This window comes from Coccinella septempunctata, chromosome 9 (genome assembly GCF_907165205.1).
Source record: "Coccinella septempunctata chromosome 9, icCocSept1.1, whole genome shotgun sequence".
Classification (NCBI taxonomy): domain Eukaryota; kingdom Metazoa; phylum Arthropoda; class Insecta; order Coleoptera; family Coccinellidae; genus Coccinella; species Coccinella septempunctata.
This window is the reverse complement of record NC_058197.1, coordinates 19,521,600-19,538,870: the sequence shown is the minus strand read 5'-3', so window position 1 is coordinate 19,538,870 and position 17,271 is coordinate 19,521,600. Positions and strand designations below refer to the sequence as shown.

Below are 17,271 nucleotides of genomic sequence, written 5' to 3'. Positions count from 1 at the left end.
CTAAATTTGCCTCTATTACCACCTTTAAAACGCAATATTTCGAAATATATATTGGTTTCTATTTTGCAGAATCGAAATCGGCTCGGAAAATGTCTTGATATCGCAATTTTTCCGAGTAATTGTTGCCAACCAAATAAAAAGTTTGACATTTGACAGTTGACAATTGACAGTTGACAATTGACAATTGACAGTTGACAGTTCCGTTGTCGAACGATAATTCAACGAGTCTGGACGCGAATTCCGTACAGAATATCGTCAGATTTTCGTGGTTCGTTCGTTGAAAATGTTGCGCGAGAACGCCAACGGTCGACATTAATAAATACATAACTCTCGGACCCAAAATTGCCGGGGGGCGGGTCCGGCGAGTCACCCGAAAAAATCCATTCATGAAATATAACCGCACTTCCTATCGCGCGCGAGCGTGGACGAGGGCGAGCTCGGCCGTAAATCCGACGCCGGCGAACGCGAAACGGCCAAACTGACGGAATTTATTGCGGCCGATAAATTATTCTCAGGTTGGCAACACTTATCGAACCGGCGCGGCGTCGGAATTAAGAACTAAAAACGTCGAAGGCGAAGATGGAGTGCCGGGGCCCGAAAAGTCTCGGCTTATGAATTTTGATGCGGATCTGAGGCGCGCAGGGTTGCCAACACTTCATTCGGAGAAAATTTCAATCGTTCTAGTTATGTATTTGTCCCAAAAATATCTTAATACAACTAGAGAATCTCATGGAAAGATTTGCATCACTAAAGATTATTGTAAATCGTCAATGTGACGCAGCATCAAGAGGATAGTGAACAGGTTATGGGCCCAGAGGATTTAAAATGTGAGAAATCACCTGATTTCCAGCAAAGTAGAATCGATGGACGTTTCAGAATGTTTCAATTCATGTGATCCCATCTAGAAACTGCTGTGTGCAGTGTGAAATGTGCTGGGTTGATGTTTAAAGCTGAATATCAATAGGTTATGGACCCAGTTCATTAGAAATACCGAAAGGTATGTGATAGGAATATGTTCTAGAGTCTATAGATAATTGGCGATGGTTCGAATAGCATCAAGATGTTGCGAAGAATGAAATCAGCATTCCTGGACCAATACAATATGAACAAGGATGTTAATTCAATCAACTAATGCATGTAAAGATTTGTGACTAGAGAGGATATGGGCCAGAAGCTGAAAATGTTTGAAATCACTTAATTTCCAGCTGGATATAGAATCATAAAACATAATCCGCATCATCAATCAATAACGTGACACCGAGTCGAAATAAACGCACACCGAAAAAACGTCAACAGGTTATGGGCCCAGGAATTACGATTGTCTTCGCATTGGCTCCAATGATGAAACTTCCGTGGGTCTTCACATCGTACCGAATGTTTTCCTTCTTTTTTCACCGAATCCTTCGCCCTCGCCGCCTCACACATACGTACATGTATACGTGTAAGCTCTCCCCGACGCTGACGTCACGAAAATCAATTTTCCCGCCGATTCCTCTCCTCCAATGGCGGAAGAAATCGGCATCGGAGATGGCGAACACTCTTTTATTTATGCCGCGGAGTGACGAAGGGGGGGAGCGTAAGAGGGCATCTGGAGACTTCATAAAGAAAAGGCTCCCACAGCACTCTTTTCGCTAACGACCGAAGTGCCAAATGAGGATCTGGAGAGCGACGTCTTCCGAGACGCTCGAGTAGTATGTATGTAAACCGGGAAATTAAATTTGCGAGATGGGGAGGGGCGAAAAATTGGGGTGAGGCGTTTCTTTCTCGATTTTTGTACGTCGGGGATGGGGTTTTTGCTCCCTGCGAAAATTTCCGGAGAGTCTTTATCCATTGAAAGATCAGGCATTCTTTCGTGTTCAAAATCTCAATTGTTTCATGGACGGTCGCATGCAAGAACGTTGGCAGCACTGATCGGAGCTGGCCAAGATCTTCTCTCTCACTCTTCGCATCGAGCAAGGAAAACATCCATTAATTTTTTATCGATGATCATCCCTTAGCTTGTTTATGAGAATTTTTATATTCATGGGACGTTGAAAAAAATGTAAAAAAATTAATAACTTCGGGTTCGCCAGAGATCATCACTCATGGTGGACCGGACACGCCCATGGTACCGGGGAATTTCAGCGTTCATCTGTTTCCTAGCCGTGCTTTGATTGTGTTAGTGTGTGGAAGCTGAGAAGATTGAAAAAGGTGGAGACGCTCCTTTCTGGCGATGATCGAGAACCAACGAACTTTACGAGGTAGATTAATTGATAGTGTGGAACTCTGAGACAGAATATGCACGATAACTGGCGAGAATGGCAATTCCAAGGAGAAAGAATCTGTTGAAAGACTTATATTTTGGTTCTAACTTCATACCAACAACGTAGAGTTGACACTTCTTCAATTGAAGCCAAGTCTCCAAGACCAGTGGGACGCTGAAGAATCAAGAGTAATTAAAACGCATAGATGTAATGTCTTACAATTGTGGTGGCCATGGAACTGGCATTTCATGTTGAAAACAGAGTTTCCCCAAGAGAACTCCTCTTGATGAAAGAGCGAGTGTTATTTCAGTATGGGTGTGCATGAATCCTACCATGATTCCAACCTCGATGGTCCATGGTAGCGATTTTCATATGTTCTATGCCCGTGAGTCTAGATCTCCGTCCTCTGACCGGCCGTTTAAAATAATGGCCATACCATGCAGGCAGCTCCAACGGACGAGATGGTACCGCCTCTGCTTCTTTATAATAGACGGTTGGATGGCAGGTCTGTAATTAGTAGGCTATGAATATTTTCGTGGTTATTAGATTACCGGTCGCGTCCTTCTCGGAGCTCTGGTTTGGCGTGGGCGACCATGTGAAGCTGTTACAGTTTTTCTGGACGGATAACTTGTTTAATTTCAACAATTTCAGTGAGTCAGGTTGGTTGCCTAATTAAATGGGCCAAAAATCCCTTTACATGAATGAAGTTCATTGCATTAATGAATGGATCCATCAATTTTTGTCGACTGAAAAGTTTCATCACTAGAATGAACTCATTCGATAATGACTTTCGTTCAAAGCTTGCTACACGAGTTTGTTGATTGAATGAAGCCCCACTGATCATTGTTTCAATGTGAAAAGTACATTACTTTGATGTACTCACCAATCCGTAGTATATAGCAAAAAATTCTGTGTGCATTGATATGATGAACATCATTCATGGCTTCAATGCATCATTGAACCTTTTGTTCATTAATATTGTTTAACCTTTCATCTTTTCAATGTATAGATATCATTGGTTTGATGAATTGGTTCATGGAAAAACGTATTCATTGATATTCAAAACCTCGCTCATTGTTTTAATGCATATAATTCATTGGTGTGAGCTACCAATTCATTAAATATCCATTAATATTGAGAAAAATGTTCATTGTTTTGGTTTAGAGTTCATGGATTCTCATGATAATGCTTTATGATCATTGATGAAATGAGAACCGTTCATTGTTACAATGTATAGATATCATTGGATTGATGAATTGGTTCATGGATAAACGTATTCATTAATATTCAAAGCCTCGCCCATTGTTTTAGTACTGTGTTCATTGATATCATGAACACTATTCATTGTTTTGGTAAAGAGTTCATGCATTAAATGCAATATCATAATAAGGCTATCTGTTCATTGATATAGTGAATACTGTTCATTGTTTAAATGCTTAGATATCATTGCTTCGATGAATTGGTTCATGAAGCAACGTATTCATTGATATTTAAAGCCTCGCTCATTGTTTTGATGCATCTCATTCATTGCTATGAAAAACGAATTCATTGAATATCCTATGTTCATGCTTCATGTTCATTCATGAAGTGAATACCGTTCATTGTTTCAATGTATAGATATCGTTGGTTTGATGAATTGGTTAATGGATAGACATTGAAGCCTCGCTCATTGTTTCAATGCATTTCATTCATTGGTGTGAGATACGAATTCATTGTTTCAGTATAGAATTCATGGATTCAATGGATTCATTTTTATAGTGAATACCGTTCATTGTTTCAATGTATAGATATCATTGGTTTAATGAATTGGTTCATGAAAATCGTATTCATTGATATTAAAAGCCTCGCTCATTGTGTTAATGCATCTCATTCATTGGTGTGAGATACGAATTCATTGTTTTAGTATAGAATTCATGGATGTATTTATATAGTGAATACCGTTCATTGTTTCAATGTATAGATATCATTGGTTTGATGAATTGTTTAATGGATAGACATTGAAGCCTCGCTCATAGTTTCAATGCATCTCATTCATTAGTGTGAGATACGAATTCATTGTTTTAGTATAGAATTCATGGATTCATTTATATAGTGAATACCGTTCATTGTTTCAATGTATAGATATCATTGGTTTGATGAATTGGTTCATGAAAAACGTATTCATTGATATTAAAAGCCTCGCTCATTGTGTTAATGCATCTCATTCATTGGTGTGAGATACGAATTCATTGTTTTAGTATAGAATTCATGGATGTATTTATATAGTGAATACCGTTCATTGTTTCAATGTATAGATATCATTGGTTTGATGAATTGTTTAATGGATAGACATTGAAGCCTCGCTCATAGTTTCAATGCATCTCATTCATTAGTGTGAGATACGAATTCATTGTTTTAGTATAGAATTCATGGATTCATTTATATAGTGAATACCGTTCATTGTTTCAATGTATAGGTATCATTGGTTTGATGAATTGGTTCATGAAAAACGTATTCATTGATATTAAAAGCCTCGCTCATTGTGTTAATGCATCTCATTCATTGGTGTGAGATACGAATTCATTGTTTTAGTATAGAATTCATGGATTCAATAAAAACTTCATTTGATCGATGTATTGAAAAACAATAATTACCGTTCATTGATATTATAACTGTCAAATTCAGGACCTTTTCGTTCATGACGAAAATTTCGAATTCCTCGAACGCCCTGATTATGCCGTTTTCGAAATGGAAACAACGAACGAGTGTTATCCCACAAGAACAAAAGGAACGGAAGGGAATAACCCCTCCGACCAATTTTTCATCGTGAATGACGGGGTCTTCTAGCGGTCTCGGGGGAGACAAGTAGCTCATCAATAATGCCCGGATTGATGTTTGATTGATGGGGTTCCGTATCTAGCGTCGAGCATCTTCCCCGCGGAGTCCGACACGGAGGCGAACTGGTAAAACATAGGAGAACCCGTGACCTGGGGGACCTCTACGTAGCGTTTTCATTTCTCAGACTTGTAGGTTTTGGGCCAAAGACGACGGGTCTTGGGTACCTACGAGGCGTTAATGAACAACATCGGAGGAATTCCTGACGTTACGGGTAGCCTTTTCTGAGAATCCATTCATTTGGAAGCTTTCGAAGTTCGTTTAGAGTTCGATTGGAACTCACCCACCTGTCCAACGTTCATAAAGTACGAGAAACTATCAAAATTATATAACCCGTCATTTCTTTTCCGCCCCTCATTTACCAATCATACACGAATCTTCGTAAGTATACCCTGGTGGAGGGTAATTTTCCCGAAACGTGTTATTTCTGAAATAGTTCGCGAAGTGCGAAATAATAACCCCGGTGAAGGTGTAGCGCCATAAAACTATCCTAAAGCACGTCCAAGACGACAGGAAAAACTTCAATAAGAGTTTTCTTTCATACAAGTGTTATTTTGAAGGGAATTGGGTTTCCTTATAGTGTTCTGTGTTTGTCAGAATGGCGAAGAAGAAGAACGTTTGAACGTCCAGATAAAATGTCATTTATGAATGATGATGAAATGAAGGTTAAATGGGTTAATTTGAATCTGTTAACTCTTCTACGAAATGAAATCAACATTGATAATGTATGATTCTATATTGGAGATAAAAATCAGCTTTGATATGGGTGTTTTCTAGCGAAAATGAAATAAAAATCAAGAAAAGGGTATTCAATATGTATCGCCAACGAAATTGCGGTAGCTCCAAGGTTAAAATGGCATATTTTCGAAGATTCACGGTGTATTTTGGGTTGAAATGCTGAAACGCATAGCAATTTTGCGAAATATCGACTAATTCAACTGTCACTACTGCAGTTTCTGAATATTTCCTGGGTAGCCCCTTGCGGCGTGCGGTCGCACCCTTAGCTAGGGCAACGATCACGTAAACACGGGCAATTCCGATAATAGCGGGTTGTCAAAGGTTGGCATGCCCGACGATTAGCCGCGGCCGGGACAGATCGGGCGCGTGCACAGCGGCAGCGGAAGTTGCGTTTTCTTCGAATTTCTCGGCAGTTTTTCCGCGATTCGCGTGACTGCCGGCCGGGCCGTGTTTCCATGTTTGCGGCCGATCTGGATCGTTGATGGAAGACTGACAGGACACGACGACCGACGTACGACTGGGGTAAAAACGACAGCTACACTTGTCTTCAATTATTCAGGATGGAAGGCTGTTAATTCGAGTTTGACATGAGCACGATTAATGTCGTGTTTCGATTCGCGATTACGCATGTAACGGTGGCAGCTCGTGGTCATTTGGCGTAAAACTGAAAGAAACACGATGTTCAACAATTAAATGTTCGGTGAAAGAAGGATTTTTGGTTAACATGACTTGTGGGAAACGTTACAAAATGGTTGAATACGAAACCATTTATCAACCAGTTAATCTTACAACTATAAAACGTTTCCTTATCGTATCTCCACAACGGATATTCAAGAAGAAGCATTCAAAACAATTCAACAACCCGTTACTTAAACAACCAATAAGTAACGTGTTTTTGCCGTGTTTCTTCAACGTTTATTCAACGTGATATATAAAACGTTACATTTACGTGTTTGCCAACCACAACTTGATTATTTTGTCCGCATGTTGGTTGTTTTCCGATTTCGAAACTGAATTGCAACGTTATATTTCCGTAAAATTTTAACGTTATTTCAACGATAATAATGTAACGTTCCTTCCACGTATCCGTGTTTTTTCTGGCCTAATTCTTTTATGTTTCCAAGACCTCTGTTCAAGCAACATAGGTATGTCTTTCCACTTTATAGGGATTATTGCAGATAGTTTAGTGGATCCTCTTCAGTGAGACAGCATTCTTATTTCATCCGGCCGATGATAAATGTGTAGTATTGTGTACGTATAACTTCTCATCAACCCACATACACAGAAAACGCTCGGGAAAAAGAAATCGTCGCATACAACAACTCAATCTAGACGAAACGTGGGCGTAAAGGACGAAAACCTCAAGTCTCATCTCCACGCGCACAATGTCACATAAATAATCCGGAATTATTCAAATCTGACGGGCTACTGCATCCGAATCCACGCTGCGACGCGACAGCGGACCAGCGGCGTCTTGCGGGCCGACCCTACCCGGACGCACGTCAAGTGCACGTTTCGACCGTCTTATCCGTCATCAGATAGGCGGACGGGCGCGGTCCCCGTCGACGCTTATCGTAAAATCGGAATCTGGACCGAGATGGATGTGTCGTGGGCTCCTTATGGGAGCTATTTCCTGCGATTGTTAAGTCTTCGGGGTCCAGATGCGCGGGGGAGATAGGGGGGTATTGAATGTGACGTGATTGAGGGGTGGCTGTCTGCTTCGAGAGTTTGGCTTCGATCCAACATGTGAATCGAGTGTGTTCGATGTTGATCCAACAGTAATTCTTCGGCTAATCATTGGAGTTGCTTAGTGACGGTTTATCCACGTGTCGTTAAGGCTATTAGGGAGTTATTAGGTCAATAACTCGGCCCAAAACTATGAATATATCCAAAATAGTCACACAAACGAGACTTACTGAAGACTTTAGAGAGATGATGTCGAACATCAACAAGATTTACAAAAAAACCACTCTTGTTTCGCTATTGCAAAGACATCTTCAGATGGTTAGAGTTGAAATGATAGTTGTTCGAGATCTTCTGTTCCGGTAAGAAATCAGGTTGAAAAATACCGATACATTCCTCGTGATATGGTAAGATTGTCGATGTTCTAACAAAGAAGTTTCAATAGAAAGTGGACAACAATCGAGAGGCGAAAGAACCAGAGAGTCCCGCTCGACAAGAAAGACGTTATCTTTCTCGTAGTCATACAACTTCTATTTATCCTCCATCGAATCGGCCTTTTCAGGACGGAGCCACCTATAGCATCCGAGAGACCCGAGGACTACTTCCATTGTACTTTTTAATTAAACGGCGATGATTTTTGGAGCAGATACCTCGGAAGCCATACGTGGTATCTCTCAATCGGCATGACTGGTCGACTGCGTGACGAATGAGAATGAGAGAATAGAGGACGATGAAAGAGCGTGTTGGAAGCGGGACAACTGTACGCGTGAGAATCGTCGACGAGAAGCTCGGTTGAAAAAGCCGCGATTTTTGTCGTTTCACGCTTTGATTCTCTGCGGAACTTATGGGCATGGAGACGAAGTGTCCCAAGTATCTCTCAGACAGTTACGCCCTCTCTGAATCAACAGCACATCTAACGTTTTCTCGTACAGGAATCCACACGTGAAAATCATCATCGATCTTGAAGCTGAATTTTCATTATTTTCTAATACTGTACGCTTAAAAAAAATTGAAGGACTTCAACCGCAGCTCGCTGGGAGTATTGGACATCGCTGGATAAGAACCAGAACTCCCACCTTCCGATCGATTGAAAAAACCGGTGGACGTCTTCTCGACAAAGCATTCCGAACAATAATTCATGGGGAACTTGATATATCTAATTGCGTGGGCAGTGGTGCCAACGTCGGTGTTAGAGGCCATTATTCAGACGTGGATTTTAGTCGTTGCAACTGGTAGCACCGGTAATTAATGGTACGGTTTGTCTGTCGTTGATTCATTTAGAGCGAATTAGAAATCGCGAGCTAGTAGGCCGTGATTGATCATGTTTTGGCGTGTGCTCGCGTTATCAGGAGGTCTAGGTTAAGGTCAGGCGGTAATCTCTTGCGTGTGTTCTGGTTTGTGGACGAATCTAATAGGTTTGATGGAGTACTTTGGATACAGGGGATATTTAATTCATAAATTCTAATAAACATGTTGTTGGATAGGTAGGATGAGGTCATTGCTTTTTGAACAACTTCACGTACAGTCTTCCTCCAGGGCCTATATACAATACATTTGATTCAGCTGATTCCTCCTAGTTTCTTTCTGTGACCTTTTCAAGACCACTCAATAAGAGTCCTTCAATATCTCGCGGAGTGTACAGCAGTTGTCTTAGATCAGTAAAAATTGTTTCATATACCTTCATATATATGTCTTCCAGTGTCAAGACTCGGAAGTACCACCAGTACTATAGAGATTCCATCAAGAAGTATCAACAATGTCAGATGTCCAAGAAATACCAAAAATTCCTTGCTGTGAAGGTATAGTACCTGTAACACCATGAGTACCAACGCTCATTCACTAATCGCCTTAGAAGATTGTTAAAAACATAACAAAAGTACTAAACCAGATGGTGGTACCAAAGTCTTTCAAGTACGATACATATGAAATAGTACCACTTGTAGTATTGATTGTACTCGCATGAAAAGAATTTATGCAATATGCTTAATCCAAAAGTACCACTGGAAGTGCTATTGGTTCCATGTGGTATTTGAAGTACCCGAATTAATTTTAAATATCTAAAGAGTACTTATAACACTGTTTTCCAAAAATTATCAAAAAATCAACGAATTCATTCTTTTTACCTGTGACACCATCAGTACGCACCCTCATTCACTCATTCCCTTGAGAGGTTTTCATAATTGTTAACGAAAACACTCATCCAGAGATCCAGACGGGTGGTACTCAAACTTCTCAAAGGCAATAGGTATGAATTATATAAGTTTATCAATCTTGAGGCTTAGATTTTGAAGTACCACTGGTACTATAGATTGAGAACCCACAAAAAATTATAACATGCAATATTGCATAGTTCAAAAGTACCACTGGTTCCATATGGTACTAAAACCACTTGAATTCATTCAAGATGGCATCAACCATCAAGAATTAATTCAGGGATGAAACAGGAATGTGATTCGAGATGGTGGTACCGCAACCACTACCTCCATCTGTCATCCTAACGACCAAACTCCTGGTGAAAATGGAGCCAACTTACCATCGGGAAGGAAGGGACACGGATTTATGGTAAAGTTTCGCGCCGAATGGTACCTCGGGTTGGGAGAGTTGTCAACTACCGTGGGTACTCGCGGCCACCGGATTGGAGGCCCGGGTAGGTGGGTACCGGACGGTACCATCCTACCGGCACGTTATCCTGGTACCTCGTTTCAGGACTGTCGGCGTTCTCATTCGTCGCGCCGTTAACCGGTTGGATTAGAAATTTTGTCACGGGTACCACGTGACGGTACTCGAATGGTACCGAGGCAACGTGTATACGGGTATTTTCAATTCCAGGCCGTATATATGGTCATCTTGGTCGTAAAGCATCAGAATTGATTGAGTCGTCGAAAAATTTATTCTTCCCTAACAAAACTGAACAATTTCGTCTGTTATCGTCTCAAGAAATCGTCAAGATTCCACCGTGTAATTGGATGTTAGATTATAATGTCATCCGAGTTATTTGCGCTGGATGATGATACCTTTTCGACAACAGTTACTCATTGAACTCTAAAAGAGTTGTACAAGGTTTTTCCCAACTCAACTCAAAATAAGTATGATCCTTTTTTGGGGGAATCTTCCTCTTCTTCCATCCCCTTCAATACGAATTGCATGTGGCAGAATGAGCAACAGCAAAATCGCATTTTTCGAAGCTCGTCCGTCACCTCTCTATCTTCCCATCAACATCTGTTCTTCCGATGGACGACGACCGTGGGTATATTTCAGATGGTATCGTCGATGGTCGTAACTCGAAACGAGGTGGTGTTTTGTGTTTTGTCAGACCCGGATTATTCCCGCATATCGCACCTTCGTAAACCAGATTAAAATGAACAGCACAATGGTCGCGTTACACGCTCGGCCGACCTCCCTCAATTGCGGGAATCAAAACATTGTACTTTTATCTGTCCTATATAGGTACGAGGTATACCTGACGTCGTGATCCTTGGGGATGCTGCGTGGGGCCTATAGATACGAGGGGTGGTGGGATAACGTCTACAGTTCACAAACATTTCTGGAATTTATTCACTTCCTCGCAGAATTATCGATGACCAGAGAAAATAACATGGATTTGACAATCGATGTCAGATTGTGGTTAACGTCAGTTAACATCGGTCATAGAGCGGGGTTTTTTATATCAGTTGGGCACGTAGAAAACCGTTTTTGGTCACAGTATTTATGAACTTATTATGTTTGATTAATATCACCACAAGGTAAATCTCCTGGCACTTTTTTTACTTTCTGTGTACGGCTGTCAGTGTAACCTCAACCTACTCCCCCTATAAATTATCACCCAATTCATGCTGGAGTCCGAACTGCCGTTTTTACCCTTTTAATCCCGAATTAATAGGCGAAGAGTGCCCGTCTGATTTAGATGGCGTTGCGGAAGGCCCATACGGATCCGCGGATTATTTTAATTGCTCTATAAATACGCGTAGTCGTTAAAAATACATGCGTTTCACGTGCTATCCGATTATGGCCGAAACGGGAAGGGAAATTGGCCTACTAGCAATCTGTCATAATGTTAAACGGTCTCAGAGTAGATTGGGAAAAAAGCGTAGATTTTTTCCTTTTTGAGCACATGAAAATGGCTCGAATGGAATGAATCTTATAGTCTTCCCTAGAATTAGCATGCGCGGTTAGAATTCGCATGCGCGTGTGTCTCGCGCTTCAACTTGCGCGGGAAGAATTCGCATGCGCGTGTATCTCGCTCTTCAACGTGCCTGGCAAATAATCGTCAAGACCGAAGGGCTTCATCGAGCTCGATAAAATTTTCAGATTTTCAACTAGAAGAGTTGATCTTTCAGAATATATATCACACTTCCATCTACGGTTAGTTTTATTGAGAGAAAATCTACTCTTAATTTGACTATCGAAAAATTAGGCTTGTTCGTAGAGTGGTTCACAACGGTTGTGAACTGTACAGAGCAAGCGCAAATGGATTTTCGCTTGCTCTGTGCAGTTCACAACGGTTGCAAACCACTCCACGAACAAACCTATTTATAAAAAGATTGAATCATTTAAATAATCGTCAAGACCGAACGGCTGCATCGAGCTCCATAAAATTCTCAGATTTATAACTAGAAGAGTTGCTCTTTCAGAATATGTATCACATTTCCATCTACGTTTATTTTTATTGTTTTTTTAACATTCGTTTCATCCCATATTCTAATGGAATATCATCCAATTAGCAAGAGTGGCCACAAAATGAGTACACGATTGCTTGTAATTGTATTCAAATTCGCCTCTGCTACCCTCAAATTAAGCGTCGTACATAAAAGGAAGTAGACAAAAGAACGAGCGTCCGCAGCAGTCAATATTCACGCCTCATCGCGTCTGATCGAATTTGACGAGCGTTCTCATACCTCATTGTCGCGAAATGTAATTATTTCACCCCCGAAAAAACCGCCCTTCATTCACCTATATATACGCGGCATAAAAGTATCCATTTCACGGTACCCTGACTACCCCCGACACCCAACAAAGGGGACCGGGAGAAAGCTTAAGCGTCAAAACAGGCCATGATACGAGGCCTAATCCCGAAAACAGAGGGACAGGTGGTGAGGAGTGTACGGCATGTAGATCCGGTCGGCTCGCGGTCCGTCTAATCCTCCGCTGTCATCCAGGACGGGATCGGCTTAGGGACGGATTGGGAATCGTTCGGGCGGCAAGAAGCTCGAAGAAAAGCCCGCTTTTTGTGGCGAAGGACCACACGCATTTTTGAGACTGCTCGTTTCGCGCGAGAAGTGAAAAGTGCCAAAATATTGGTTGCTAGACAGGTATAGGCGAGAAATTGTTTAGATCGTGTGAAGTGAGGCCCTTTTTGTCCATTGGAAATAATGAGGTGACATACATTGAGTGAAATTATTCTTTGTGAATGTTCGATCAAGTTTGAATACTTTGCGACAACTTTCAACTTCTAAATCTCATCTACCCCGGGAGGTTTATCCGGTATAAATGGAAGCCCAGGAAAGACAAACATAAACGCCTTGAAGTTTCTCGTAAATTGATCATTTAATTCAATTAAATTCTCTTCACATTTCATCTGGCACTATTTACATGATATATACAGAAATTTATATACACTGAAACATACATCTACTGATCAATATCGAGCCCGCTATGACCTGCTTATGTAGTATGACCAGCTGTTCATGAAATCAAAAAATTGCAGAAGATATCTTGCTTCTTTATTGGTCTAGCTTACCTTAGAAATGGATGAATAATTTTGGAAAAAGAGCAAGAATGTTCTCAAATAACCCAATGAGTGCAATATTTCGTTGCCAACATGCACAAAGAGCTGTTAAACCAGTTCTTCAATCGTTTTCCAGACTTTTTTCCACGCTAGAGACCTAATCGAATTATCCTCTCAACAATAAGTTCCACGTTTGTTCAAATCCCACACTCAGTTTTCTCTGGTAAGGGCCGGCACCAAAAGGGTTTTTTCCGATTGAAAAAATCCACGGACTCTGTTTTTCGTTTGCATAGCGACCTCGTTCATTATCTCGGAAATGGCCCGGAGACCCAAGCGAAACCCCCAAAGAACGACAAAGGCCCCGCGGGGGTGTCTCTATTGTATGAATAATTGGAAACAGTGGTCATGAACGTGAAATCGAACAGGGCTGCTCCACCTGATGACGATAGCGATACGGTGGAAGACAATGGGAGTATGTGCATAAGCTTTGGCGTAGTCGTTTATGAACAGACTGAAGAGGGTGGTTTTGGAGGTCTCAGCTCTGTTTAGAAAGCAGTATCGATGGCCTGATCTGTGACAGAATGAAGGACTGTGTGTCTATGAAACTTCCGAAGTTTTTTGTAAGTTCCATAAGTGTATGTGTTATAGAGCGGAAATTCGTTCAAATTCAGTGTATTCAGTGTCTGAGTCCAGATCATCTCCAAGATCGTTGGTTCCACTGATATCACTGGTGAGTCAATTTATTTCTCTGATAGTATAGAAAATATATAACTCAACCACATAGCTTAACAGTAACATATATTATATATATATATATATATATATATATTATATAATAAAACCTTCGAGAGTCCATAAATCTGTTGAACTAGACATGCCTGCCCTGTTGCGTCACTAAAACCTAACCGAGAAACCACCGCACTTCTTGAATGTGAGAAACCAAGAATTCAAAGAACCCTCAGTTCATCAGATAAGAAGAATGCGATCTAGGATCTCCTGAAGATGTTCCTGTCATGGACGAAACGTCGGACGAGAGCGCCCGTAAACGCGGTCGGCGACTCCTAATTCACCCTAGTGTATCGCTTCATAAGTACACATTTACTTGACTAATGTGCCTCGAAAATTCCGCAACCCACCCTCCCGCAGTACGGGCGATACCGTGTGTGCACTTGCTTGATTTATAAGCGTTTGATGCGGTCTGGCTTACCCCCGGGTCCCTTTCTTGCCGAACGGTTGGGCACGTTCGTCGATCTCGCCTCCAGGACCCCGCTCTGGATACGAAAGAATGCCAGATTGATATCGGGGAAAGAGAGGGGCCTAATGCCGCATTCACGCGGAATCGGAATTCCTACTTTTCGCCCCGTATATTACTCATCCGGGGCCGGTGTTCGACTGGGCCATCACCGCCAGTGAGTCACGAACGAAAAACGCCAATTTCTGAGCTCCTAGGAACGCTGTGCGATGTTCGTAAGTTAAACGGATCGAACATAACCTCAAACGTCAAAAATGACGTATGACAATGTCAAAATATTACAGAATTATCTGTGGTTTCACTGAATAAGGACAAAATTCGAATGGCAATGAAAAGTAATGTTCCACACACCTTTTTAGCATGAATCTCCCCTAAAACTTTGCTAGTTCAAGAAGAAAATGCGGAAATTCTAAACTTTATAATAATAATAAACAATCCTCATCCTTTCTTATCGCCCATAAAATCGTATATGAAGTTATGATTGCAGCAGACCTTCTTCCAATGGTCGATGAAATAGGGAGGTTCGTCCTTCGGATTAGGGGTCACGTGATGCACGTCCAGCCTGAAGCGAGGGACGCCTTCCCCAGCCTCTCTTTCCCTGAAAACCGGCAGAGGAAGACCCTTGTACTCCTCGTCGGATAACATCCTCTTCTCGTATGGTTCCTGGTCGATCTTCTTGGTGACCAGGAAGGGTTTATCGTGAATACTTCTGGGCATCTTCTTGTTGATGCTCTCCGCCTTCTCGACGCCTTCCCTGTGGTTCTTCTCCCTCATCATATCCTCGATCTTCCTCGCCTGCGCGTCTTTGAACATGTACTCGAATGCTGGGGTGTTAACCTCCTTATACAGTTTTCTAACCTTTCTCATGTACTCCTTGCATTCCAACCGCTTCAGGAACGTCTCGAGGAGAGACAGCTGTTTCGAGCCGTGCACGGAGAGCACGCCCTCGATCTGTCGCGTCCTCAACAGATGGTGTTTATCGAACAGGACCCGGAGTATCTCGGGGGACTTCTTCGCTATCTTGTAGGCGATCTGTTCCTCTTCCTCCATGTCCCCGATCTGCAACGATAGATCGGATATGTCGGCAGTAGGTTTGAAGATCTTGCCGAACAGTTCAGCTATGGCTTCCTGAGTCTCCAGTTCCTCCTTCCTTTCCGCTATTATGGTCTCTATGTTGAAGTTCTTGCGCACCCAGTACCCTCTCCAGGCCGCCTGGATCCTGGTCGCCAACCTATCGAGAAGATTCTGTGATGGTTGGAAGATCGCAAGGTAGTACGAGACTTACCTGTTGAAGGTAGACATGCATTTCCGCCGGAAAGCCTTCGCGGCTATCTCATGTAGGTGCAACCTTAACAGGTGGCCTCTGACGTACTTCTGGATGGTGGTGGCCGCTCTGATCATCTTCTTGTACTCGCATCTCACCGCGAATCCTCGGAAGGTCCTCTGTATAATGAGGGCGGCGAAGTACCTCTTCTTGTCGAGCTCGAACTTGGCCTCCGTGCTCCAAATTATGTAGTCGGCGATGTCCTTGGCATCGTCGAGAAGGTAGTAAACCGAAGCCATTCTCGTGGTATGGTTTTTGTAGGGTTATACTTCGGAAATGACAGGATATTGTCAAGTTGTCTATGTGCCATAGAGCAACGTGTAATTCTTTTGTAAGTGACAAATTGCTTTAACTTGATGGTGGCCTACGGCTCTATGATCTGGGGAGAATAAGAACAGGGCTAGGATACGCTCTTTCCTGGCAAACGTAGTTGCTCAGGGTGAGGGTAGATCAGCTTTCTGGGCAAGGTTCTCACACCTTCTTTGTTAGTCCATGATTTCTTCATGGGAGAAGTCATGGGGGAGAAACGGTCTTTCATTTAATCTTCTATGAAGGAGCTGTATTTCGTTGGAGACACAACAATCTTGAAGACCTGTACATTGAGGAAGAGACCTCCAATCCTACCAGAAACCCAGCTTCCCACATCAACTAAGGGTGATGTGACTCTCATACTTTATCTACAGGCTCAGTTAAGACCAAGTCAAGGATGACAAGAATCAAAATAGGACTTAACTTATGGAAAAACAGCTTTCAATATCTAGTGCACTGGATTTGGTACTTAACTCATCATCTAAAGGATAATCATCACTGATGATGATGATCAACACCTCGGAAAAGACATTGCCAGATGTCATTAGGACCTTAACTCCCTGTATGAATTCCAGAACTACAAAGACAACAAGGAACATGGATTGATCCTGCCACATCTTCAAGAGATAATTATTCTTGAGCAGGAATATCTAGCACCTCAATTGATCTGACGATCCATTCTGTTGCTGCAACCTCACGTAAATTCAGAAGCTCTTCACCAGAACTCCCCAGACGGCTCTCAAAGCCAACCCAGATAAGAATCTCAAACGACCATCCTTATCACCACTCGCAGGTCTCCAGCCAGCCGACTTCGTCCAAAACATCTCGTCCTATCCGTTCTCTGGTGACGCACCAGAAGTATATCGCAGATAGGGACGTCGAACGCAAACCGGAGGGGTCCACGGCGGCGTGTGCAGGAGATTACGAGACAACAAAGGGCCTATCTCACGATCGGCCAGGACGTCGAAGTGGGCTGCGTCTGCGAGGGACAGACGTCGGGACGTCCAAAGGGTGGGAGCATTGTATGGTGATGTTTTTGATGGGTTGATTGGAAGGTTTTCGATCGTTTTTTCAACTGAAAAAATTCTTTCTCTCACAGCGTGTCGATTTCCAGCTAAACTCT

At 42.2% G+C, this 17,271-nt stretch overlaps 1 protein-coding gene across 1 annotated transcript; it reads right to left on the bottom strand.

The window, feature by feature from the left end:
• Nucleotides 1-14,918: 14,918 nt before the first annotated feature.
• On the bottom strand, nucleotides 14,919-16,120 carry LOC123320259 (unconventional myosin-Va-like). Its single transcript, XM_044907524.1, has 2 exons — nucleotides 15,801-16,120; nucleotides 14,919-15,746 (listed from the first exon to the last, which is right to left on the bottom strand). The coding sequence occupies exons 1-2, from the start codon at nucleotides 16,076-16,078 to the stop codon at nucleotides 14,954-14,956; spliced, it is 1,071 nt and encodes a 356-aa protein (XP_044763459.1). The 5' UTR covers nucleotides 16,079-16,120; the 3' UTR covers nucleotides 14,919-14,953.
• Nucleotides 16,121-17,271: the final 1,151 nt, after the last annotated feature.